This window comes from Camellia sinensis, chromosome 3 (genome assembly GCF_055761805.1).
Source record: "Camellia sinensis isolate YWXY chromosome 3, ASM5576180v1, whole genome shotgun sequence".
In the NCBI taxonomy this organism is placed as follows: Eukaryota; Viridiplantae; Streptophyta; class Magnoliopsida; order Ericales; family Theaceae; genus Camellia; species Camellia sinensis.
The window spans coordinates 91,837,761-91,864,792 of NC_138963.1; the positions used below are offsets into that span (position 1 = coordinate 91,837,761).

The following is a 27,032-nucleotide window of genomic DNA, read 5'->3' on the forward strand; positions in this document are numbered from 1 at the left end:
ATTGGTGTAATTCGTCCTTCTATTTTCTTAGTAAGGTGTAAGGACTGTGACCAATCAATTAACCATTACAACCAGGATTAATCGAGGTAAGTCTGAAAACAACCACAAAAGAGAGAAAGAAAGAAAGAAAAAAGGTTAAGGTTGAAAGAAAAATGAATAATATTTGATGCAGCTATAATGATGTGGAGAGTGGTCAAGTGAGGCCATACTCCTCTTTCTATCTCTCTCTATTCTCTCTTTCTTTCTTTTATCCCGCTAGAGTTTTATTTAAAATTTTAGTATTAAAACTATATATCATTACTAAAAAAAAGAAGAAGAAAAGATTGGTAATTTGAATATTCAATGGGCTACTCAAGTAGTGTCGTGACATTTGTCATCACATATCATTACTTTTATGGCGGGTTTGGTTAGAGGATTTGAGGAGGGATTTGGAAAGGGAAAGGAAAAAAGTGTGTAAAATTATGTGAAATTTAGGCATTTTTATTCATATTTCACCTACCTTTTCCATTTTCCTTTCCAAATCCCTCCTCAAATCCCTCAACCAAACACAACATTAGAGGTGAAATAACATATAAAGAATAGTTCCGTTCCAAAAAAAAAAAAAAATCGATATAAAGCAAAGCGTTTCTGAAACGGCAATAAAGAAGATGCCAAACACGGCACCAACAGGACAGGCACTGTGGCTCTTTCCTGTACTTTATGTTTATTTTATTTTACAAAATTATTTATATTTATAACTTATAAAATAAAAATAGTTTAAATAAGTTTACTATTGCAAAGTAGAAAATACCAAACAAACTCTATCGACCTATTTTCTAGCATTTATGTTTATAATTATTTATTTATATTTATATTTATAAAAAAATTAAAATTTTTAAATAAAAACTCATTTTGTATTTAATTTTGCTTATAGTAATTTATAAGTTGCTTAAATTTTGTAATATTCTTTTTATTTTTATTTTTATTTCTTCAGTCTTCTCATCCGTTTTCCGTCACGATCTAGCACTCATCACAAGGCGTCCCCCTTGCCTCTCTATCCACCATCATCGATAATCACATCTCATAGTCGATAACTATTTTTGGCCAGTACCGACGACCTAAAGGTGACTGAAGCCTACTTGAGATCCAAGATGAAAAATTTAAATGGGGCATTAATAAATTTTTTATATTGTATTTTTTTTATACTACCGAAAAAAAAAAAAAGAAGAGGAAGAGGAAAATGCATACTAGGGGTGTAACTTGGACATGCTCAACCCAAGCAACCCGAACTTAGTCCAAATGTTTTTAGGAATTAAATTTAGACGGACTTGGGTAAAGATATCAAATAACTTGAATAACCCGAATTATACGTATATAAAATATAAAAAATATATATAAATTATTAGTCATTACATGATATTAAAGTAATTTAAATTATTAAATCATATTGAATATATATTATATATACAAATAACATCTTTTTTTTTTTTTTTCCACTTATAAATTGTAAAGACTATTATAGCGGTATCTCTCTTACATTATATAAATTATTTGTTTTGATAGTATTAATGATTTTCTATATATAAAAAAAATGTAAATAGAGTCAAATTTTAATAATTTAATAATGTAACTGAAAAAAAAAAAATTTACAATTTGGGCAACTCGGGCAATTCGGGCTTAACTCGGATCAGGGTTGGGCATGCAATCTTGGCTTACAATTCGGGCTTGGATGGGCCTGAGCAGATCTCAGCACAAGTTGGGATGGACTTGGACAACCTCCCAACCCGACCAAATTTGCCTGAGTTGCACCCCTAATGCATACAGTGAGAATGGCTGTTTTGTTGTAATTTTCTTAATAAGAGAGGGTACAAACTCACATTTTTATATGTATAAATATAATGGCACAGAAAAATATATATTCTAAAATATCAATTATATAATATTCGTAACAATTTTTCTTTTAACTGGATTGCGAGAGAAGAGCGAACTTTTTATTTAGTGAGAGTGATTCCATTTTGAGAGTACAACATAAATTTGTTTTTTGATATGCCAAGAATTTGTAATTTGGTTGTAATGTAGAGAGAACTTGCCTCAGAGAGAGATAAATCATTTTCGTTTTGACTTAAAAGAATGAAAGATGTATAGATGAGTGATGACAGATGGTAATGACCCTCAGTTATCACCTCTTGGAGGAAATTATCTCATGCTATCATCTCGGCCCGTTTGCAATGACTTTTAACCATCACCTCTTATTGAAAATTATCCTTGTTCAATCATTTTTTGATAACAGATTCTCATCTCCAATTATCGACAATCACTTTTGACTGTCACTTTTTTCGTCCAACAGCCACCTCTATCAATCAATAATTAGCTTTGGCCATCATTTATAACCGCCGACAATTATTTTCAGTCACAAATCACTTATTATCAAACAAGTTTTTTTTGTTGTTGGTAAGATTGGATCAAACAAGCTTTTAAAATAGGTATGTCTTACATATTTTTTGTTTTTATTAGAAATAATATAAATATATTTAATATGTTTTATAAATAAAAGGAAAATGAGTGGGAGCACTAATTAGTGCTACCACTAATGATGTGGCAGTAGGCCCCACTATGAATGATTTGATATTTTGGCCTTGGTGTTATATTTTTTTTCTTTTTTTATTGAGTGCCATGTCATTAGTGGTCTTTTTAGAGTTCCAAAATTAGTGGTCTCTATCATTGTTGTAAATAAAAAACTAAAAATGACTGTGAACTTTAGTGGCACCTATATGCCCCTCTTTTTGGCAGAGGCTATTTTTTGATTTTTTGAGTTAAAATTCACAAAAAAAAGAAGAAGATAAAATAAGTTAAAATAATTAATAAGACAAAATATCATATCAAATCCATAATCATTTTACTTTTTTTCACAGAAACATTACATTTAGTTACAAAAAAATCTAACTATTTTCTCAAATATAAAAATTTTAACCTATTAAAATAGTCAAAAACTAAAATAATATATTAAGACACTAATTTCCCAAACACTCACTGTATAGTGCGCTTCTGCTCAGCAAATGTTACTCATGTTGGGTGGGCACGCTAACCACAAGATGAAAAACGTTCTAGCTTATTTTGTACTGTCGTGTTTGGAATGAATTCAAATAAAATAGAATCGTTATTCGTTATATAAATATATATTTTTATAGAATGATCAATTTTTTTTTTTTGAAAACAGTAAAGATGATTATATTTATAATATATTTGTCATTATTATTTTTAGTTTAATTATACATGAAAATATACATTTTGATAGAATGTTTATTTTATTCTACTTCATTTTAATGAATCAAATATTACCTTAAAATAATAAAAGTGCTTTTGAAATTAATAATTGAGTAAATAATACTCATCTTTCTTATAGATTCAAAAAAATATAATTAGTTTTATACTTTTAATATAATTATATTAGTTTCTCTTAAAATTTTAATTCACATTAAAATTAGATTATTTTTATTAATAATTTGTTAGCCGTATGAATGAAAAAAATAATATTATCATTTATTTTTACCTAAAATATATATTTGTCTTTATTTAGTTTAGTATCTATTTATTATTAATATTAATTTTAATTTTTTTTAAAAAAATCATAATAATTATAAAAAAAATATGAAATTAATTATATATATTAGAAAGGAGTATATTTCCCGGTTGCAGTGTGAACTAACAGCACTGGTTTTAGGTGGAACCCAAACAGCGCATGAAACATACTTGATTGAATTCCCCTAGAGCACGCTTTTGATTGAACTTTATATCCTCTCTAAAATGGTCAATTGACCTTACCCTCAATCACTTTGTATATGTATGTAGTACCTTTTTTTTTTTTTTTAATTTTTTTTGAGAAACCAAAAAAAAAAAAAAAAAAAGCACATTAAAGAGCTTCTAAACACTAATCAAAATTTCTTTTCACACTTGCAAGTATTTTTTTTTGAGGTCACAAGATTAATGCAAGTAATAAATGTAAGCAAAATTAAAGTGAGTGTATTTAGAAGTTCCCTACATACCAAATGACAGTACTACCCTCTAATTTATGTTGGAACAAAGGATAGTCATTGGAAAAGCTAGAAAATTTATCCAATAAAAAATGCTATATATTTATAAAAAAATACCAAAAAAGCTGGTAATTTAAAATAAAGAAATGATATTTGATGATATCAATAAATGAGCACCATTTGTCATTACTCATCTATCTTTTTCATTCTCTCAGTCAAGATGAAAATTAGACCAATATTTCAAACACAATGATGTGATAATTTATTAGAATATCTAAAATAACTCTCTTGCTCTTTCATATTTTCTTTAGTTATTAACCATTCATCTCACTTATGCATTATTAAGTTTAAAAAACGGACTTATTTATCAATTTTCTTAAATTTATGCCTTAAATTTAAAGTACGATTGTAATTCACATATTTCAAATTGTGAATTCTTTTTTAATTTTAAACTTTTTTGGGGGTCTACTCTTAACTGTTTATCATTTAATAGAATGATTGAGATAAAGAGATTACTAGAAACTATAAAAGAAAAAGTAAATATGATCGACTCCAACACACATTTCTGGCAATTATCAACAACAATGGGGAAGAAGAATGCAAGCCTCAACCTGTTAATGCTGTTGATGACTGTCATGGTGATGTTCCAGGCCTGCATTAGCCATGGCTATCCGGCCAACCAAGCGGGTCGACTCAGGGCCTTGTGGAGGGATAAGAAGAAGCAAACTGATCAGAATCTTGATAGTTCGGATGATGTGTGGTCGAGTATAGGAGGAGGTGGTGGTGGTGAAGTTGGAAAGATGGAAAATGATGAAATTAAAGGTGGGCTTCCAGGGCAGCCAACAGAGGTGATGTTTAAGCAGTATGCAGGGTATGTAAATGTGGATGAATTCAAAGGAAGAAGACTTTTCTATTATTTTGCTGAAGCTGTCCATAATCCATCTTCTAAGCCTCTTGTTCTATGGCTCAATGGAGGTGATCTCTCTCTCTCTCTCTCTCTCTCTCCCACTCTCTCTATACAAATTAATGTGATGTGTTTTGAATGTAAACTTTTAGATGATGATTGAATTTGAAAACCATTTAGCTTATTTACTAGAGGTAGAGTTTTAAATTAACCAAATTATAATTAAAAAAAAAAGAGGTGTGAGCAGTTAACAATTTTGTAAGCATTTTTAAAAGAAAATAAAACGTGATGGAGTTTAAAAAAATGTTCATATCATATCAAATGAGCTGTACACTTCATATATAATAGAACGGATATGTATGTGTCTAACTGTGTTTGATGGTTCTTAATATCAACAATGATAGCAACCGAATTTTTCTTGAGGAAGAGCTCAATATTTAAAACATATCAATCAAATTTATCTCTACTCTGTCCCATATCACACCAATTTAAATCTACATATGAGACCTTCAAGGATAGAATTTTCGGATTCCTACCATTTCTCTTAAAATATGCCAATATAGAACATTTATTTTTGGGCATCCTGATAACGATATACTATACTCAGGTATATCGGTAAGAATGAAAATAACATTCATATTGGGTGACTTTTGGTAAGTATAGGTTTATAATCAATTCACCATTAGATTCACAATTGATATTATCAATTCTATTACTATGAAAGTTAATTTCGCAATTGATAATTTTTAAAATATTATGTTTTTCAGTATATATTGCTCAATACTTTTAATACCCACCACACCATAACTAATACCGATTTGTCTCCCAATAATACCATTTAAAATCATGGTGCATTTGAAAGTTGTTAATAAATATATAAGGTGGTAAAAAGACTAATATTATTTATGAATGCACAAAACAGGGCCAGGTTGTTCATCATTTGGGGTGGGAGCCATGGGAGAGATTGGACCTTTTGGTGTAAATTCAGACTGTAAAACCCTTTATCCAAGAAAGCATGCCTGGAACAAAGGTTGGTCAAATTCTTATTCTGCTATTACTCATTACAAAGACCAAATCACTCTGTTTGATTTTTTATTTTTAAAAATACTTTTTGGGTTATTTTTAATTTTTTATGTTTTGTTGTCTTTAGTGAATTTTTAAAAATATTTTTTTAGTTATTTATTTTTTTAAAAAGTACAATATTTGTGAAGAAATTTAAAAGGAATTCAACATATACATAAAAATATGAAAATATATTGATTTATATATATATATATATATTTTGTATTTAGTGAATTTTTTAAATATTTTTTTCACAAATTTTATACTTTTTAAGTGTATCCAGATTAAATGAATTTAAAAAGTAAAGGAAAAAAATTGAAATATTAAAAATATTTATTTAAAACTGAAAAATAATTCTGTTATATATATATACACATCTTCTAAATTATGTATCATTATTTATGGAGCTAGTTGGCATAATTTTTCCGGAAAGATAATCAAGTTTTTGTTTAATAAATTTATTTATCATTTAACTGTTTACCTTTCCCTCTAGTCCAGTAATTGCACTAAAAGGTTCAAATGGAGAGTTGAGCTCATTCCGAATTCATCTCCTTAATTTAAATTATTCAGCTGTTAATTTTTTTTTTGGGTGTGAATTGTTTATACAAAAAATTAAGTTGATCGGATATTAACAATAATTTAATTGAATTATGTTTGACTTTAAAAAAGGACAATAAGAATGATTTCGAGAATAAACTATATATTTTTTAAAAACATGTGATTATAGATATTTGTTTAATTTTATTTTTTATATAGAAATCTAATATTAAACTGAGTATTAAAATATAAATGATTTGAATCACCTAGTGGGCCTAGTATGAGCTCATAAAACAACCCCTTCAACTAATCCCTCCATTCCAAGGGGTGTTTGTTTTACCTTTTCAAAACTAACTTATAATTTTTAGCTTTAAAAAAGTTATTTTGGACTGTTTGGTTAAACTTATTTCAATCAGTTTCTGATTCTAGCAGCTTATTTTAATTCAAAAAAGTTGATTCTGAGAAGCTGCTTACCCCTTACTTCTGATTATCAACTTCTGCTGTGGACATGTTAATATATGGTTATACTCTTAGATTTTTTTATTTTTTATTTTTTTAAAAATAGAAAAAGACCCAAATGGACTATAGATTATTATTATTATTTTTTATGAGAAATGTAGACAAGTAGTAAATAACAAAAAATAAAAATTAATTGAAAAAGCTATTTTACAACTTATTTAACAAATACTGCTCAGCAACTTAAATCTATAATCCAACAACTACACCAAACAGATTAACAACTTCTGATTAAAGTTATAATCTATAATCTGTTAAGCTATAATCTATACGCCCGTTTTAACAGCCACACCAAACAGAGAAATGTCTGACAGTAGGAAAGGCTGTTCCGTTTTTTTATATGTGGCTCTCAATGTAGTAGTAACACTTTGAAATAATAAGTAAATTTAATAAAAAAATTTGATAATTATTACATTAATTATCGAATTACTTATTTATCAATGCATGTATACTTATTTCACTGAATTAGATTCTTCGTGCTCGTACATTTTGCAGTTACAAATATATTATTTCTGGAGTCCCCAGCAGGCGTTGGATTCTCCTACTCAAACACTACATCTGATTACGACATGTCAGGAGATAAAAGGACTGGTAAAATTACAAACAAACCTTCCGCCATTCCCACACCTAGCCATGCATGCACTCACACAAACACACGGGAGAAATTATTCATTGCTACATGCAACAATATCGAAAAAGGCATTCACACAATCAATTAGTGTTATTATAATCTCTAATGAAAAGTATAATTGCAAAAACTCAAAAAGTGTTGTCTAGTCGAAATTGAAGCTCTCTAGAGTCATTCCTAGCAAAATGTCTCGTTTTGCCTTTAACAATTTATGGAGTAATGAATCGGGAAAAACCTTTTGATTGTAGGCGTGAATGCCCTCTGTAATATTGGTGCATGAAGCAAGAATAATTTTTGCGTTATATGATCTCATTTGAACTGTAAAGATAAATTGATAGAGAGAGATACAGAGAGAATGAATTATGTATTGATTGATATTATTGATGTATTGTATGTACATTATATAGGAGATGTGAAGTGGAAGTGGAGTGGTGGAGTAGGTGAAGTGGAGTGTGTAGTGGAGTAGGTGAAGTGGAGGTGGAGTGGTGTAGGTGAAGTGGAGGTGGTAGGTGGAGAGTAGGTATGTTTACAATTTACATTAACAGCCCCCCTCAAACTCAAGGAGGATAGGTACTAGCTAACTTGAGTTTGGAGAGAGTAACAAAACAGAAAAATAAGCTGACAAATAAAATTAAAATAGGTAGGAGACACTGTATGGTCGTGTCAGACCGTTGTTGAAGACACGGTATGGTCGTGTCGGACCGTTGTAGCAGGACAGTTTACGAGGTCATGCCGGACCGATGTAGCAGACACTGTGTGGTCGTGTCAGACCGTTGTTGTAGAAGCTAACCGGAATCAATGTCGGGACAGTTTATGGGGTCATGCCGGATCGTTGTAGAAGCTGACCGGAATCAATGTCGGGACAGTTTACGGGGTCATGCCGGACCGATGTAGAAGCTAATATCAATCAATGTCGGGACAGTTTACGGGGTCATGCCGGACCGATGTAGAAGCTGACTGGAATCAATGTCGGGACAGTTTACGGGGTCATGCCGGACCGATGTAGAAGCTTGTGGTGGTGCACCAAGGGGGCGACTTAGGGAGTGCGCCATGGGGTGGCTTGGGTGGTTCGCAGGGTGTGCAACCGTGCTCACCATGATATATGTATAACCCCCCCTCAAACTCAAATAGGTGTGAAGATAGAAACCTATTTGATGTTGAAACAAAGGGATTGATAAAGTGGAGCAAAACAGCTCAACACAGAGTGAAATGTGCAAGCAGGATGGCAAGAATGGTACAAGGTTGTTAGAGCAGAAAAATCAGTGAGGTGGTGTTGAATTTGTGTTTTGTTTTGTGCGCTTTTTTTTTTTTTTTTTTTTTTTGTGGTTGGTTTGGTTTTTGTGGAGAAGAAAATAAAATAAAGATAAAAAAAAAATCAGAAGTGATTTCTGAGGCCTGGTGGGGTAGGATAATATATAAATATATATATATAAAATAAAATAAAGTAAAAAGCAGAGGAGGCTGGGTGTGTTGGGAGCTGTGTGTGTGGGGAGAATGGAATAAAAAAAAAAAGAGTGGTTTTGTGTTTAAAGAAAAGAAGAGTCGGTGGGCAATATTAAAATAAAAAGAAAGGAAAAGAGTGGGTGTAAAGTGAGAGAGAGAGTCATTGGATGCATGTCTCAATGTGTGCTGTCCGTGTGTATGGTGATGTCCCATGTACCTGTGTGTGTATGGCAGCCTTTTTTTTTTTTTTTTTTGGTACTCCAACCCTCTGCCGAGAGAGAGAGCTAGAGAGAGGGAGTTGCTGCCATGCATATGTGTGTGTAAGTGCTCTGTCTGTCCTCCCCCGACCCCAAAGAGAAGTGTATGTCTGTGTATCAGTGTGTATGCATCTGCTGGGTGTCCCTCTTGGTGTGTATGGATCTTGAGAGAGAAGAGTGTGAATGGTGTCTATGTGTGGCTGGTCTGTGTTGGGTGTGTCTCGTGAGAGACCCAGCTAGAGAGAGGAAGAGAAGAGAGCTAGTGTATGCATGTATCTGTGTGTGATCAGGGAGAGGATTGAGCTGCGGCTATGTGCAGAGGATTGAAACCAGACGCAAGGAAGGCCGGTGTCGCGACGGAGCTTCGGCAAAGGGACATCGACGTGCAAGCTGCGGCGGTCTCCGGCGACTGAACAGTAGTGCACTCGGCAGGTTGAAGAAAGGAAATTTCAAGGTATGTGTAGAAAATTCGAGCGGACTAGGTTGAGGTCCGGCGGGCGACCAAGGCGAGGTTGCCGCCGCCCGCTGGAAGGCGAAGAACACCAAGATCTTTAACCTATAGCTCTGATACCATGTAAAGATAAATTGATAGAGAGAGATACAGAGAGAATGAATTATGTATTGATTGATATTATTGATGTATTGTATGTACATTATATAGGAGATGTGAAGTGGAGGTGGAGTGGTGGAGTAGGTGAAGTGGAGTGTGTAGTGGAGTAGGTGAAGTGGAGGTGGAGTGGTGTAGGTGAAGTGGAGGTGGTAGGTGGAGAGTAGGTATATTTACAATTTACATTAACATGAACACTGTTTGTTTTTCAGCTCGCGATGCATATGTCTTCCTCATAAATTGGTTTAAAAGATACCCGCATTACAAGGCCAGAGACTTCTATATAACCGGTGAAAGCTATGCAGGTACTTACAAGCATGATTACAAGGAATTAGAATAAAACAAACATATAAAAAATTTGGGTTAATTAAATTTTTTGTCCCAAAAGTATGAGTCTTATTTTAGTTCCCAACGTTTAAATTATGCCAATTTGGTCCTAATGTATAAAATATTTCAATTTGGTTTCTAATGTTAAAAAATTGTGTCAATCTGGTCCCAATGTATTGAAAGTGTTTCAATTTTAGTGCTTCAAATGTTTAAATTACGTCTATTAATAGAATTAGATTGGGATTTGGGAGGACTAAATTGAAATTGAATTTTTTTTTATATATTGAGGATCAAATTGACACAAATATTAAGTGAAACATTTTTATACATTAAAAATCAAATTGATATAAATTAAATATTGGAGAGTAAAACGCCATAAGACTCGTAGTTAGAGAATCACAAATAAAATTAACCTAAAGAAATATGAATTGTCCTCTAATTGGGCCTACTTTGAGTATTATTGTATTTGGACAACAGGGCCTACTATGTGTATTGTTGTATAGGGACAACATGATTTGGTCTTTCAATACGTTTAACATGGCATGGGCATACATGCCACTTTAATCAAGGGTCCCCTTGTTATCATCATTATGTGTTTTTTTTTTTTTTGTTGCTGCCATCCAACTCATGAATAATTTTCTTACAATAATGTTAGCAACTTGGAAAATTTCCTGGAATTGATGCATGAAGTAAATTGTGGACCCATTCAAGCTAAAAGCAGTGTTAGTAACACATTAATCCAAAATAAAAATAAAAATTATGTTCCTATATTTTGATATTGTTAAGATTTTTTTTTAATATATTTTTTTTTATAGGATTTTACATTCCAGAATTGGCAGATACCATTATCAAGCGAAACAAAGAGGCAGACTCTACCTCCACCATCAAACTCAAGGGAATAATGGTAAAGAGTCTCATTACCTAGTAATACAATCTCTTGATAATTAGCAAATGGTGTAGGGGTATGGAAAGTGGTTGTTGTGCATTTCGCACAATAGGTATGTAGCTATTGAAACTCATTTTGGGTTCTATTTTAATAATTTGAACTATTCATTTTTTAAGATACATTGAGTATAATATATTTGTCAAAAATTAAATTAATCAAACATTGATAGTTATTTCATCAAACCACATTTGTATATGAAAAAATAAATAATAAATATGATTTTAAGAATAAAACTGAACACAAATATAATCAATAATTATTTTTCATGTTGCATTAATGCTAATAATCAATAAGTCTAAGGCACACAAATAAGATAGTGGTCACAAATATTATGATCCGTCACAAAAGACAATTTCAATTAAGTTGTTTCATCTATATTTTGTGTGATTGGTTGTGTGGTTTGTATTGTATTGGTAGATTTATTAAGCTTATAATTAACCATTTGTTTTTGAGGAAACTACATATCAGTGTAATTTAAAAAAAAAAAATTCAAATCAATGAAAAATCTTATAAATATTAATAATTAAATTTACAAACTTTTTCATTATTATGTAAATATTTTGTAAAATTTCCACTTATATGTAATTTTCCCTTTGTTTTTTCTGGTGGCATATGTATATGTAGATAGGAAATGGGATAATGAATGATGAAACAGATGCTAGAGGAACGTACGATTACATATGGAGCCATGCATTGATATCAGACGAAACTCATAGCGGACTCATGCACCACTGCATGTCTTCCTCCAATTACACCCCACAATGTGAAGACTATGCACAAAAAATGAACTCAGAGATTGGTAACATAGATTATTACAACATCTATGCCCCACTGTGTTTGGACATTATTACCTCAAACTCATCCAAAAAAAATAGTAAACGCAACAGAGGAGGAAGGCATGATCCCTGTGAAGAAGCTTATGTTCAGAGATATCTCAATCTTCCTCAAGTTCAGAAAGCTTTGCATGCCAACACTACTCAACTCCCCTACACTTGGGAAACTTGCAGGTCCACATTCAACTTTTTTATTTTTATTTTTATTTTTTATAACTGTGTATGTGTATCTGACTCAATAGATCGACTAATCCAAACCTGTTTGATTTTGAAACTCATTAACTATTTTTGATTTTTTGTTTTTTTTTTTGTTTTTAGTATTATAATTATATTTTAAATTTAGTATTTTTTTTTTAATTTTTTAATCTACTTCATCTATATGCACTTAAAATTTAAAATATTTGTGATGGAATTTAAATAAGAAAAAATCACTAAATATGAAAAAGTACAAAAATAAAATAAAAAAAATACAAAAGAATCAGTAAATTTTGATATTTTGTTATATTTAGTTAAAAAAAAAAGTAGAGATTTTCAACTATTTTACTTTTTAAGTGCATCTAAATTAGGTGCATTTAAAAAGTAAAGATATCTGATTAAAATATGATTTTTTTTTTTACTAAAGACAGAAAATAATTCACTATCTATTTGTTGAAATGTGGCACCTGTTAATCATTCAACATACTGTCGGTTAAATATTATACATTTCTTTTTCTCACTATTATCGTCAGTTGCTGAGCGACTTGTCTAACGATTTTTTCGACATATCCTTGTCACCAAATAAGATTTTACCCTCTTTAAATTAAACTTTTCACCAATTTTCTCTTTGTCTAATTTATTATTATTTTTATATTATAATTTTTTTTAAACATTTGTTTTTATTGGAAATCAACTTGAGTAATTAAGATAGGCTTTTCCACCTTTATCTACTGGCAAGAAGAGTTTTTATTTTGTTAGACATTTGGACAAAGAAATTGTTTTTGATAGGTATTTGAAAAAAGTACTTTTAATATTTAAATTTTTTGATGTCTTGGGTAATTTTAATTTTTTTGAACTCTTAGATAAGAAATTTATTTATTTATTTTATTGGATCTTATACAAATATTAAAGAGAATAAAATTTTTAGAGTTTTGAAAAATTAAGATTCTTAAGTGAGCGCCTAACTTGCTTAAACAACGGTTAACCTTGTATTCTTTGTAATTTTAAAAAATGACAATTTTTTCAAGATTTGCAGTATTAGAATATTTTAATTAGCTTGGCTAATAATTTTATACTTTTTATCATCACACATTACAAAGTATATAATTTAACAGTTTGAATTAAAATTAAATGACATTAAAATACACGTTCACTGATTGATTCTATCTCTCACACACAGTTTGGTGATTAGTGATTGGAAGGATAGACCGTCAAGCATGTTCCCCATATATAAAAGGCTCATTGCATCTGGGCTTCATATTCTTCTTTTCAGGTAGGTACTTCAACCTCTTTTTTCTTACATTAGTGGTCTAACAATTATCAACACTAATTTGCATTTCCATGCTAAGCTTAAATTGTTAACTGCTCCAGCCCACGTGGAGGAGTAGTTAGAGGTTGGCTGGTTTGCTCCAAGTCAAGAAGTAGGAGGGGAGATGGCAGGTGGCAGCTAGCCCAATAATTCCCTTTCCTTGACTTTGTTTCCTTCTTTTTTCTATATAAATTGAGGTGAGGAGGAAGGGAAACATAACACACAGATAGAGGCAACAAACACAGAGTGTATAATCTATATAAAAGAGTGAGAGTGCTATAGAGAGAGTGATGTGTGAGTGTTGTAAACTCCCTCCGGGATAATTCTGCAGTGATATCTCTTCCGTGGATGTAGGTTATTGCCGAACCACGTAAATCTCTTGTGTTATTGTGTGTGATTGATTTCTGGTGTGCCTTAATCCTAACAAGTGGTATCAGAGCCGCGTTGGTCGATTTTCGAAAAAACAGGGTGTGTTTTTCAGAATTGCCCAAAAATCGAGTTGCTTAAAATTCATTTTTGAGCATACTGAGAGGAAGTTCTCGACGAGAGAAGGCATAACTGTAAAGCAGAGCCCCTGATGAGCCACAATGCGCCTTCACGCGCCACCTGAAGAAGACGCGTGAGTCCCAGTCTTAGACACGCGCCACACGCGCCGTTTAGTATATCGGCACGTCATTCCAGTCGCATACACGCGACCCATACGTGGAGGAAGGAAGAAGGCGACTGATCCGCGCGTGATAATGATGTCATCGCCATGCCAGCGATACATCGCTGACACATCATCGACATGTGTCTGCCAAGTTAGCGCCACGTGTCTGCTACGTCAGTGATACATGTTTTCCACTTGTCGGGTTGACCCGACCCAGAGACAGAGAAGTTGCGGCTATAGTACATCTGCAGATCTGAACCGTTGAACATATTTTGGCTAGATCTAAGCCATTTGAAATCTGATTTTGGTGATCCAATAGTGGTTTCCAACTATTTGGAGTATTCCAGAGTGATCCGTACGGTCAAATTTTTGAATCAGAGTTTTTGTAAAAAGTAAGAAGATGATAGAGGTATTCACATCAACTTTAGGATCCATGATCAAGTTGAATCCTTCCAATTATGCAATTTGAAAGTTGCGGATGAAAGACATCCTATATTATAAAGACATGTTTTACGTTATTGCTCTAAAAGGGGTTAAACCGGTGGAAGTGAAGGATGAAGACTGGATAAAGATGAACTGGAAGACTGTCGGCTGTATTGGACAATGGATAGACCACAGTGTGTTCCACCGTGTCACCCATGAGACAGACATATATGTCATTTGGACAATGTTAGAAGGAATGTACTAGTCAAAGACTGCCAGAACAAAGCCTTAGTGATGAGAATGCTTGTAAATCTGAAGTTGAAAGAATGGTGTGTCTGTTGTCGAGCATACCAGTGAATTCAAGAATCAGGTGAATCAACTTGCAACCGTCAAGATGCCATTGGATGATGAATTGCAAGCCGTTCTACTGCTCAGTTCTTTACTAGATAGTTGGGAGACGTTAGTGGTTTCTCTCAGCAACTTTACACCAGAGGAGAAGCTGACCATGAGCATGGTCACAGACGCCATGTACAATGAAGAGACAAAGGAGAAAGACATGGGAGGTAATCAGTCCTATGCTCTTGTCACAAAAGATAGAGACAGAGACAGAAGTAGAGGCAGAGGCAGAGGAAGAAGCAAGAGTAGAGGTAGATGGAACAACAGGAGTAAATCCAGAGACAGTAAAAGTCAAGGTAACTCTAGCTTTACTTGCTTTCACTGTGGCCAGAAGGGTCACATAAAGAGGAATTGTCCAAGCCGGAAAGATAAAGGCCAAAGTAGTAAGTCAAAGGGAGATGCAAAACACGACAGCCACTACAACTGATGAAATACTTCTTGTAGTTGGTGAAGAGAAGGATTGTGTTCGCGTGGTTGACCACCACTATACAAAGCGGGTGATAGACACAGGTGCATCTTATCACGCTACTTCCTACAGAGAACTCTTCAGTTCGTACAACGTCGGAGATTTTGGCACTGTTCAAATGGAAAATTCTAGCTATTCCAAGATTGTGGGCATTAGAGACATTAGCATTCAGACTAATGTCGGACACAAGCTAGTTCTCAAAGATATAAGGCATGTTCCAGATTTGCGCCTCAATCTTATCTCTGGAAGTGCCCTGGACCGACAGGGCTATACAAGTACATTTAGAAATGGCTGTTGGAAGTTGATAGGAGGAGCTTTGACAATCGCCAGAGGTGAGATGTCTTCAATACTGTACAAGAATCAAACGGAGATCTGTCTAGGAAGTCTTAATGCAACAGAAGACAAGGAGACACCAAACTTATGGCACAGAAGACTGGCTCACATAAGTGAAAAGGGATTGCATCTGTTGGCAAACAATCCAAGATACCCTAATTCAAAGGGAGTGCCCTGAAGCCTTGTGATCATTGCCTTTATGGCGAGTAGCATCGAGTATCATTCAGTTTAACGAGCAAGAGGAAAATAGAAGTGCTCAGTATGGTATACTTAGATGTTTGTGGCTCAATTAAAGTGGAGTCACTTGGCAGACGCAAGTATTTTCTGACCTTCATTGATGATGCATCAAGGAAGTTGTGGGTATATTTCCTGAAGACGAAGGATGAGGTATTCCAGCACTTTCAAGAGTTCTATGCAATGGTGGAAAGAAAGACCGCGAAGAAGTTGAAGTGTCTTCGCACAAACAATAGTGGTGAGTACACTTCCAATACTTTTGAAGCATATTATGCTAGCAGAGATATCCGGCGTGAGACAATATTTCCCAATACCCCACAACACAATGGTGTGGCAGAGAGGATGAACCGCACTATTATTGAAAGAGTCAGATGTATGCTCAGAATGGCAAAGTTGCCAAAGTCATTTTGGGCCAAAGTTGCCCGTACATCCTGTTATCTCATCAATAGGTCGCCTTCAGTGTCGTTGAATTTTGCGATACATGAGGAAGTCTGGTCCGGAAGAAAGATATCACATTCTTACTTGAGAGTCTTCGGGTGTAAGGTGTTAGCACACATCTCCAAGAAAAATAGATAGAAGCTTGATGACAAGCCCACTCTATGTATATTTGTGGGCTATTCAGATGCAACATTTGGGTATAAGTTGCAGGACCCAATGAACAAGAAGATATTCAGGAGCAGAGATGTTATGTTCTAGGAAGACCAGACAGTAGCAGATTTTGAAAAGTCTACAAAGTCTAGAGATGTCATCACTCTAGACATGTTCCCATCTCCCGAGCCATCACAAAATGCTAGATGTGATGATGTGCAACAAGAAATGCCAGAGTTGCAGGATCCTATGCCAGAAATTGAGGATTCAGAGGAAAGACATGAAGACTTGGATGAAGAAGGTGTTGAGCAAGGGGAGCAACCCCCTCAACCAGAGGCAACTGGGCCTCAGTTGCAAAGATCTGGAAGAGTTGCCGTGTCATCAACCAAATATCCCGCTTCTCAGTATATTCTGATTACTGATGAGGGGGAGCCTGAGAGTTTTTCGAAAGTAAAGAGTCATACAGAGAAAGATTGCTAGATACAAGCCATGAAGGGGAAGATGGGTTCTTTGCAAAAGAACCACACTCATGAGCTTGTTTCACTTCCAAAGGGCAGAAAGGCATTGAAAAACAAATGGGTGTACAAATTGAAGAAATATGGCAACGGTAAAATATTACAACATAAAGCTCGCTTGGTGGTCAAAGGTTTTGGGCAGAAGAAGGGAGTTGATTTTGACTAGATCTTCTCTCCAGTTGTGAAGATGACTTCCATTCGAGTAGCTCTGGGATTAGCAGTTCGCTTGAATTTGGAGGTAGAACAAATGGATGTCAAGACTACCATTCTCCATGGTGATTTGGAGGAAGAGATCTACATGGAGTAACCAGAAGGATTTAAAGTTAAAGGAAAATAGAATCTAGTCTACAAACTGAAAAAGAGTCTCTATGGCCTGAAGCAGGCGCCGAGACAATAGTACATGAAGTTTGATTCATTCATGGTGGATCACGAGTACACAAGAACAGTAGCAGACCAATGTGTATATTTCTGAAGGTTTTCGGATGGAAACTTTATCATGCTACTGTTGTATGTCGATGATAGGCTGATCATCAGACATAATATTGCTATGATTAACAAGTTGAAAAAGGTCTTGTCACAGTATTTTGACATGAAGAATTTAGGCCCAACACAGCAGATTTTGGGTATGAAGATTGCTCGTGACAGGAAAGCTAAGAAGATATGGTTGTCACATGAGAAATATGTTGAATGGGTGATTGAAAGGTTCAACATGAAAGATGCCAAGCCAGTCAGCACACCACTGGCCAACCATTTCAAGCTGACAAAGCGTTTGTGTCCCACGACCAGCTCTGAAAGGAAAGAAATGGAGGCAATCCCTTATTCTTTTGCAGTAGGAAGTTTGATGTATGCAATGGTGTGTACCCGGCCAAATATAGCTCACGCAGTTGGCATTGTGAGCAGATTCCTCGCCAACCCAGGAAAATAGCGTTAGGAGGCAGTCAAATGGATTCTTCAGTACTTGAAGAGAACTTCAAAGATGTATCTATGTTTTGGGGGAGCTGAACCAATTTTGGAGAGTTTTACATATGTCGATATGGCCGGTGATTTTGATGGTAGAAAGTCTATATCAGGATTTTTGTTCACCTTTGCAGGAGGAGTTTCAAGGCAGTCCAAACTACAAAAGTGTGTTGCTTTATCTACAACAGAGGCAGAGTACATTGTTGCCGTAGATGCTGGAAAGGAAATGTTGTGGTTAAAGCGATTTCTCCAAGAATTGGGTCTACAGCAGGAAGAGTACAAGGTACATTGTGATAATCAGTGTGCAATTGATCTGAGTAAGAATTCCATGTACCATTTCTGTACAAAGCACATTGATGTCCCGTATCATTAGATACGAGAAGTGATGGAAAAGCAGTTGATGAAGTTGGTGAAGACTCACACGAACAAGAATCCTTCTGATATGATGATCAAGGTTATTACCAGAGACAAACTGAAAATTTGCAAGAATCTGACCGAGATGGACTTCAAGTAAAGAAGTCAGTTATCCATATGGGCGTAGAGGGAGAGAATTGTTAGCTGCTTCAGCCTATATGGAGGAGTAGTTGGAGGTTGGCTGGTTTGCTCCAAGTCAAGAAGTAGGAAGGGAGATAACCTTGAGGTGAGGAGGAAGGAAAACATAACACACAAATAGAGGCAACAAACACAGAGTGTATAATCTGTGTAAGAGAGTGAGAGTGCTATAGAGAGAGAGAGAGAGAGAGAGAGAGAGACTGAGGTGTGAGTGTTGTAAACTCCCTCCGGAATAATTCTATAGTGATATCTCTCCCGTGGACGTAGGCTATTGCCGAACCACGTAAATCTCTTGTGTTATTATGTGTGATTGATTTCTGGTGTGCCTTAATCCTAACATAAATTAAACCACAGCATGAATTACTAAACAAAATTTCTCTATCTATTTGTTTCAAAATACTCACAATTATTAAATCATGTTTCAAAATTCTTATAATTAAAGATTTTCATATAATCTAATAGTTGTGTTTGTTTTGAAATAAAAGACAAAGATTTTGAAACAGACATACCATTCTGTGTGTGTAAATTTTCGACCACACTGTCAATCAAGCACTCAGCTGAAGAACACTGGCAGAATAGATTAAGCCCGAACAACCTGTCATAAAGAGAAGATTCCGGCGGTGGTTCGTCCACCTAGGGGCACTCCGACAATTAAGTTAGTTATCTCTCAAAGATAGCAAAAGTGCTTAACTCACTATTCAGAACATAAAAAACATACCTTACACCCATGGGGGTGCCTCTCTTTTATAGCTAACACTTACCTAATCCCAATAGAAGCCTAGCTTCAATGGACTTAGGATTACTGCTAATCTTGGACTCCCAATAGGATTGGGATAAACTCTCTAAGAGTCTTATCTTTATCCAAACTGAAGTCCTCTCCTATTCTAGGACTCTTGTCCCTTATCCGTTTATTCTGGATTCCGGTTTCTTTACAGATAACCTCGGCCTAGCTGAGATCATCTCGGTGTCATGACCAAGACACGTGATACCTCGGTTGACACTTCGGTGTCACCTCGGCCTACGTGTTGTCATTCAAAAATTATGTCCCCACAACTGCCCCCTAGGTTCTATTACCTCGGTATCCTGAGGTGATGGAACCTATATCATTCCTTTCATTTAGCACATCAGCTAAGTTCGCTTTATTCTTCATTACCGAGGTCATCATTCGTCGGCTCAAATATGACCAAGACTTAGTCTGTTTTCATCAATGCCTTAGAACTAAAAAACCAAGTTTTGTTCAAGTTTCACAACCGAGATCGTCCTCCTAGTCGAGGTCTTGCTCCGTTAAATTAAGAACTCCAAGAGTTTTATCACGCGTATGAGCTGTCACGCACAACAACTCAACCGTTTTTTCCATGCGTCTTTCCCCTACTGAGCTGTGCCTAACACGTGCATTAAGTTGCATCGCACTTGCATGCACCGTCTGACAAACACGTCGTCCTAGGCACACTACATGCGTTTTTGCCCTCATTTCCTGTGTTTGATCAAAATCACTTCTCTCTCTTCGTCTTTTCACTTTTGCATCTTCGTCTTCGTGCAAGCTTTCTCTCTCTAACTTTCTCTAATCCTCTTATTGCTTCAAGCTCTAACGCTCTCTGCAATCACCGTCGTTCACCTCCTTCGGCGAGGTTTTTGCTAATCCTTTCCGTTTGCTGTCATCATCTGACTTCGGCGTACTCAACACCGGCTTCATTTTTCTTCGGTGAGTTTTATCAGTCTGTGTTTTTCTTTGTACCTTGTACTTTTTTCTTACTTTTTGAAACAATGTAAGCTTTAATTTGGCTGACGTGCCATTTTTGTAATCTAAACAATCATTCTTCAATGTCAGGCCGGGGTGTCTTCTTTCCTTATCTGAATGCATATACAACTTTTTTCCTTTTCAAGTGCTTTGAATGTTTGTCTTCTTTTTACTCTTGCATGATTCTATACTTAAAATAATTTGCATGTTTTCAATGTAGACCTTAACTGTGCAACCTCCTCGGGGTGGAATACCTCGGTTAAACCACTATCAGTTTATTTCGGCAAGTACATAGGTACTTCTTTTCAATACAACCTTGGCTTAACTTGTAAATTTTTCTTAAAAATTTCAACAAGTATTTAAACCAATCTTCCTTTAACATAACCTCGGATTTATTTCAACTTGTAGATTTTTCATAAAATTTCAACAAGTGTTAAACATGACCTCAGTTTAACTTCAACTTGTAAATTTTTCTTAAATTTCAACAAGTGTTAAACATGACCTCAGTTTAACTTCAACTTGTAAATTTTTCTTTAAATTTCAACAAGTGTTAAACCGATCTTGGCTTCAAAATTCCAACTCCCAAGCATCATTCTCCAGTCCTCTGCCCCCTAATGTGAACTTAAGTTCCACTTGGGTTCTCATTAAGCATGTGGCTCTGACCTTGTTGCCGAAGTCTATATTTAAACAGAGACTAGCCGATGTTCTCAACCTTAGTTCTTCTGTTAATCTTACCCAAGTGCACTTAGTTTCAATCTGTGTTTGACTCTGCCGATATGGCAAGTTCAGGTTAATTCAACTTAGTTCAACTCTATTATATACAAGTAGGAACTCTGCCATATAATAAGTCTAAGTTATTCGTCATGTTTCAATCAGAAACATCGCCAACTTAGTTCAACTCTATTATATGCAAGTAGGAACTCTGCCATATAATAAGTCTAAGTTATTCGTCATGTTTCAATCAGAAACATCACCAACTTTGTTCAACTCTATTATATGCAAGTAGGAACTTTGCCATATAATAAGTCTAAGTTATTCGTCATGTTTCAATCAGAAACATCGCCAACTTAGTTCAACTCTATTATATGCAAGTAGGAACTCTGCCATATAATAAGTCTAAGTTATTCGTCATGTTTCAATCAGAAACATCGCCATAGGACTGATCGGTCCTATCGCACAGATTTCAAATTCACAAAAATCAAACTAGCACTTTATTATTACTTCAGCCGATATGCTCCATTGCCAGCAACTGAGATGATTCTATTTGAGCCAAGTTTGGCTTCCCCACGATCCTTCTTATTGCCGACAACCTTTCTCAGGATGAGGTCCCTAACTTTGAACTCTTTTAGGCTGACCTTGTTGTTGAAAGCCCTAGCAAGTTGTTTGTTGGTATGCCCCCAGCCGAATTGCTGTTCTCTCGCACGTTGCAGGTGGATTTCAACAACATTTTCACGCTTTTTTACATAGGCTTCAGCTTCTTTTGCATGTAAGGCCAAAAGAATCCCTGCGATATTGTTCTATGGAAAGGGTTCTGCCCCCTGCATGACTTCCACCTACTCCTTTGTGGACCTTATATAAAAAGTCTTTAACTTAGGCTGAGCTTTTCTCTTCTCAGACTTAATCATCTAGGCCGAGATCTTGTCTTCTGAAATTTGGGATCTGCTCACTTAGGTTGGAAGGATCAGTTGTGACTGCCTGTACAGCCCTTAATCCTGTCTCTTGCTTGCTGTATCCAGTGTTACCCTGGCCTCGCTTCGGCGAGCCGTTTCTCTATCTTGTGTTGACGCCTTTGTCCCCGGTGTGTCTTCCTCGGCCCTTGCATACTTCTATATTCTGGCCATGAGTTCCTCCATACCCTTTGGCAATGTCTTTGCCAGTGATTTTCGTAGCAGACAGTCATCTTTCAGGCCATTCTTAAAGGACACAACCGCTGCCTCTTGGTTGCATCCTGGTATTTGGTTGAACACCTCGTAATACCTCTTGACATAAGCCTTAAGGCTTTCATCCTCACTGATTCTCAGGGCCATCAGGGAGTCTACCTTTAATAGTTGTAGTTTGTTTGTCACAAACCTGGCCACGAACATCTCGGCTAGGCCTTCCCAGGTTTTTACAATTCCTTTCGGTAACTTGTGAAACCAGTCTGATGCAATTTCCCTAAAGGACGAGGGGAACACCTTGCAGAGCAACGGCTCGTTCCCGGTGTATAATGCCATCGAGTTCAAGTACAAGCCGACGTGAAAGTTCGGGTCTGACTTACCGTCGTATATCTTGAATCTCGGCATGTGGAACCTTTTCGGGGCCTCAAATTTGTCCAACTCTACCGAGAACGGTGTCCTCGGCTTGACCGGAGAGGTCACCTCGGCATCTTGTCGCTTTCTCTGGAGGTAATCCCTCAAATCCTCATTGGTTCGTCCAGGAGCTTGGCTATCTTCTGATTTCAGTCTCTTTGGTGCACTACTTCCAGTGTCATTGTGAGTTCTTTTGGACCTCCCTCCATTGGTCGTGTCGAAACAGAGTTCCTTCCCCTGAACATCCCGATGTTATTTGGTGCAGGTTTCTTTTGTTCAACGTGTCTTCTGGGATTCTCCATACCCAACCTCCCACGAAGGCCGATGAGAATGTCCCTTGGCCCCGCCATGCTGAGGGACTGCAGGAACTGTTTTCTGCCCCCTTTTTGGGCACCTTTCTTGGCCACTAGAATCGGCGCATCTTGTAGCGGGAATGGTGGTTGCATGACGTTGTTCTGCATCATGAAATTGACGACCGTTTGCAGGTCCGCCAATTTGTCCGCCATTCTCTTTATCTTGTCGTCCCTCCGTAGGCATCTATCTTTCCATACCTGGAGGTCGTCCTCGTTATAATACCCGCTCCGATCCGATTTCTTCGATACGCCGCCTTCCTGGCCGGCATCATTTCCTCCGTGATTCTTATCACGAGTCTCTTCGTTGCAGTTGTCGTCTTCGACGTCAAGGTCAATATGTTTCCCACCCTCAATAGGGGTGTCATCCCTAACATTCTCTTTCTGTCCCTCGTTGGCCATCTATTCTCATTTCTTTCTCATAGACGGCGCCAAATTGTGTGTGTCAATTTCCGACCACACTGCCAATCAAGCATTCAGCTGAGAACACTGACAGAATAGATTAAGCCCGAACGACCAGTCACAAAGAGGAGATTCCGGCAGTGGTTCGTCCACCCGGGGGTACTCCGACGACCAAGTCAGTTATCTCTCAAAGATAGCAAAAGTGCTTAACTCACTATTCAGAGCACAAAAAGCATACCTTAGACCCATGTGGGTGCCTCTCTTTTATAGCCAACACTTACCTAATCCCAATAGAAGCCTAACTTCAATGGACTTAGGATTACTGCTAATCTTGGACTCCCAGTAGGATTGAGATAAACTCTCTAAGAGTCTTATCTTTATCCAAACTGAAGTCCTTTCCTATTTTAGGACTCTTGTCCCTTATTTGTTTATCCCGGATTTCGATTTTTTCGCAGATAACCTCAGCCTAGCCAAGATCATTTCGGTGTCATGACCAAGACACGTAATACCTCGGCTGACACTTTGGTGTCACCTCGACCTACGTGTTGTCATTAAAAAATTATGTCCCCACACATTTTTATCTTTTATTATCTATCAATAAACTAAAAGGGTCTAGTGCAATGATTTTAGATACTTATTTATTTGAGTAAATCCATATTTGCAAATAAAATTTCCATATATATAATTTATAGTACTTTAATTTCAAACCACGACACTTAATTTATAATTTTAAAAACGAAAATGATCCGTAGCTCAAATGCGTAGAGCTCGAATGGCTCGAATGGTACGGAAAATATTATCTTACCGGTAAGAGAATAAAAAAAAGTCCTAAAACGACGTCGTTTTGAAATTTTGAGCCATTCGAGCCTTTGATATTTGGAATTACGTAACGGAGTTGTTTTAAAAATACTAATGTCACATCACTTTCGTTGAGTTTTTGTATAAAAATTTTATTTGCGGATAATTTTTCAGTTATAAATTTTTCATCTCTTAAATAAACATATGAATTTTTTTTTTTTTTTTGTTTCAGTGGGGACGTGGATGCAGTGGTTCCGGTGACAGGCACTCGATATTCCATAGATGCGTTAAACCTTAAAGTAATCAAACCTTGGAATCCTTGGTCAGATGATTATGGACAAGTAAGTTTCTGGGCCAGTATTTTTTGTTCTCACACACTTTCACACTTTTTTTGAGCTAGCTTTAGAAACTAATGCTATACAAATACAAAAAAAATTGTTCATAAAATTAATATGGAATATTATTTTTAAAAAATTTACACTGTCACATTATTATAATCTTAAATTTTGTTTAAAATTTATGTAAAAATATTATTTTTTTTACTTTTTATGATATGTTTAAGTTTATAGTTTGAAGGAGAGAGATTAGAACCATTGATCTCTTATTGTGGTGCAATGACTTTGGCCAACTAATCTAGTGCTAGTTGGTTTTATTTGTTGTAGTTGGGTTTATTTTCTTATAATTTAGAAAAATGCTATGAACCTTATCTTACAAATCCCGAATGTATCTTGAATGAGAGTTGTGTGGTTGAGATTGAATTTGTTTAGTGTGAGATCGATATGTAGAATAAATTTGAATCACAAAAGGACAATTCTGGATAATTTTTAGATAATTAAGTCTAAATTTATAGTATTACTGAATAATTTAAGCTTTTTGGAGAATAGTTGATTTACCATTGTTGAGGTGCAATGACTCTCTATTTGCATTTCTATCTTTGATTTCAGATTTTTTTAAACTTACTTCAAATTTATCCGTTTCAACTAGAAGTTTCTAAAAAGTGAAAAATAAAAAATAGGGGGGGGGGGGGTCTATACTATTATCCTTTATATTTTACCATACTCAATTTCAAGATTCTACTTCAAGTTCACAATTATAATTCAAACTGTTCATAATGTAAATCTCATAATAAAAATAATCTGTACAAAAAAGTAGCTTTAATGGATATCACACATGTAAATAAATTATATTTTATTTTTTAAAAATGGACAAGAACTATGAGCTTAAACTATAAAACAAAATGTGATTTGTTTATTGATTCATTGATATCCAATGAAATTAATTTTTTACACAAAAAATTTACTGTGATATTTACTAAATAAACAGTTTGGATTATTATTGTGGGTTTGGAATGAAACTCATAAAATATTGTCCATGGGGGATAGTAGTATAGAGAGAAGCCATTCATCGATATTCGATGAATTTAATTTTTTGCACAAATGATTTTTACTACAAGATTTATAAGATGAATCGTTTGAATTATTGTTGTGGGCCTGAAATGAGGCCATAAATAGAGTATGGTGAAGTATGGAGGATAGTGGTATGGAGATGAGTCATTCTCGTGTTATCACAGCACCCATGTTGTGACGGCTCATCGAGTTTATCCTAAATTTATTTTGATGATCTGAATTATTTTTATTTTAAATTTCATCGAGTATATCATTCATATGAAAAATGAGGTTAATTAGACGTGCATAACCCGACGATTAGGCTCTAATTGTTTTGTAAAAATTTATCAAAAATCATGCTAACTGTTTATTTTATTTAAACATAAATGTGATCTTGTTTTGAGATTATATATGTTCAATTAACTCGATTTTTTTCATGGATGATTTACTCGATAAACTTTATAATAAGAACGGTTCAAATCATTAACATATATTCAAGACACGCCCCCGGTCTCGAAGCATGGGTGTTATGCCTATCTGTACTTGTTTTTGGGAAAATTGGTGACTTATAGGGTGTTATTATTTTTCTTGATTCATATAATTCTGTTATTTCATCAGCAATTTTCAGGTCAATTGGTGACTTAACAGGTTTAATATATCATTTTCTTGATTCATATATTTATGTTATTTTTTATTTTTATTTCGTAATTAATGTGGGTAAGTGGTGCAGGTGGGAGGATATAAAGTAGTTTATGAAGGATTAACTTTCACAACAGTTAGAGGTGCTGGTCATCAAGTCCCACAATTTCAGCCTCGCAGAGCTTTGGCCTTACTTAAGATGTTTATTACTGGAAACTATTAATGCTCTGAACCTCCTTTAAACTAAGCTAAATTTGCTTGTGATCAAGTCAAAATAAGTTCCAAATATTTCTATAGATTACAATTTTGAAATTGTAAGATTGAAATGTTCGATTTGAAGTAATGTCATTTCGTCATATATGTTAGAACCTAGCGGTTTTTTTGTGTAATTGTGTGTGTAATATAAAATAAAGAACAGAATGAAATAATTCATAAAATAATTTAATAAATTAAAATATGAATTTAATCCTTCTAAAAAATAATTTAATAAATTAAAATCTGAATTTAATACTTACAGCGCGTACAAATAGATAACTTTAAGTCGATGTTTGTGTTGGAAACAATCTGCTTAAAGTAGATTTCACACTCGCTCTGGTATTTTGAGATTTACCGGTGTCTATTTCTTAGGATGCAATGACTAATCTTGAAGTTGTAGCACTACAATTTAAAGCCTAACGAGCTAAATCAGTGTTGTAATTCTCTCTTTCTCACAAACTCTTTTTAATATCTAACTTGCAGAAATTAC

At 35.0% G+C, this 27,032-nt stretch overlaps 1 protein-coding gene across 2 annotated transcripts; it reads left to right on the top strand.

The window, feature by feature from the left end:
* Positions 1-4,171: 4,171 nt before the first annotated feature.
* On the top strand, positions 4,172-26,659 carry LOC114262741 (serine carboxypeptidase II-2). Of its 2 annotated transcripts, XM_082920362.1 has the most exons (9): positions 4,172-4,985; positions 5,837-5,944; positions 7,525-7,620; positions 10,177-10,269; positions 11,107-11,195; positions 11,862-12,244; positions 13,446-13,538; positions 24,496-24,604; positions 26,379-26,659. In XM_082920362.1, exons 1-9 carry the CDS (start codon positions 4,505-4,507, stop codon positions 26,508-26,510), a joined length of 1,584 nt encoding a protein of 527 aa, XP_082776488.1. In that variant the 5' UTR covers positions 4,172-4,504; the 3' UTR covers positions 26,511-26,659. The 2 variants fall into 2 exon arrangements, with proteins under 2 accessions (XP_082776488.1, XP_082776489.1); XM_082920363.1 differs by lacking the exon at positions 10,177-10,269.
* Positions 26,660-27,032: the final 373 nt, after the last annotated feature.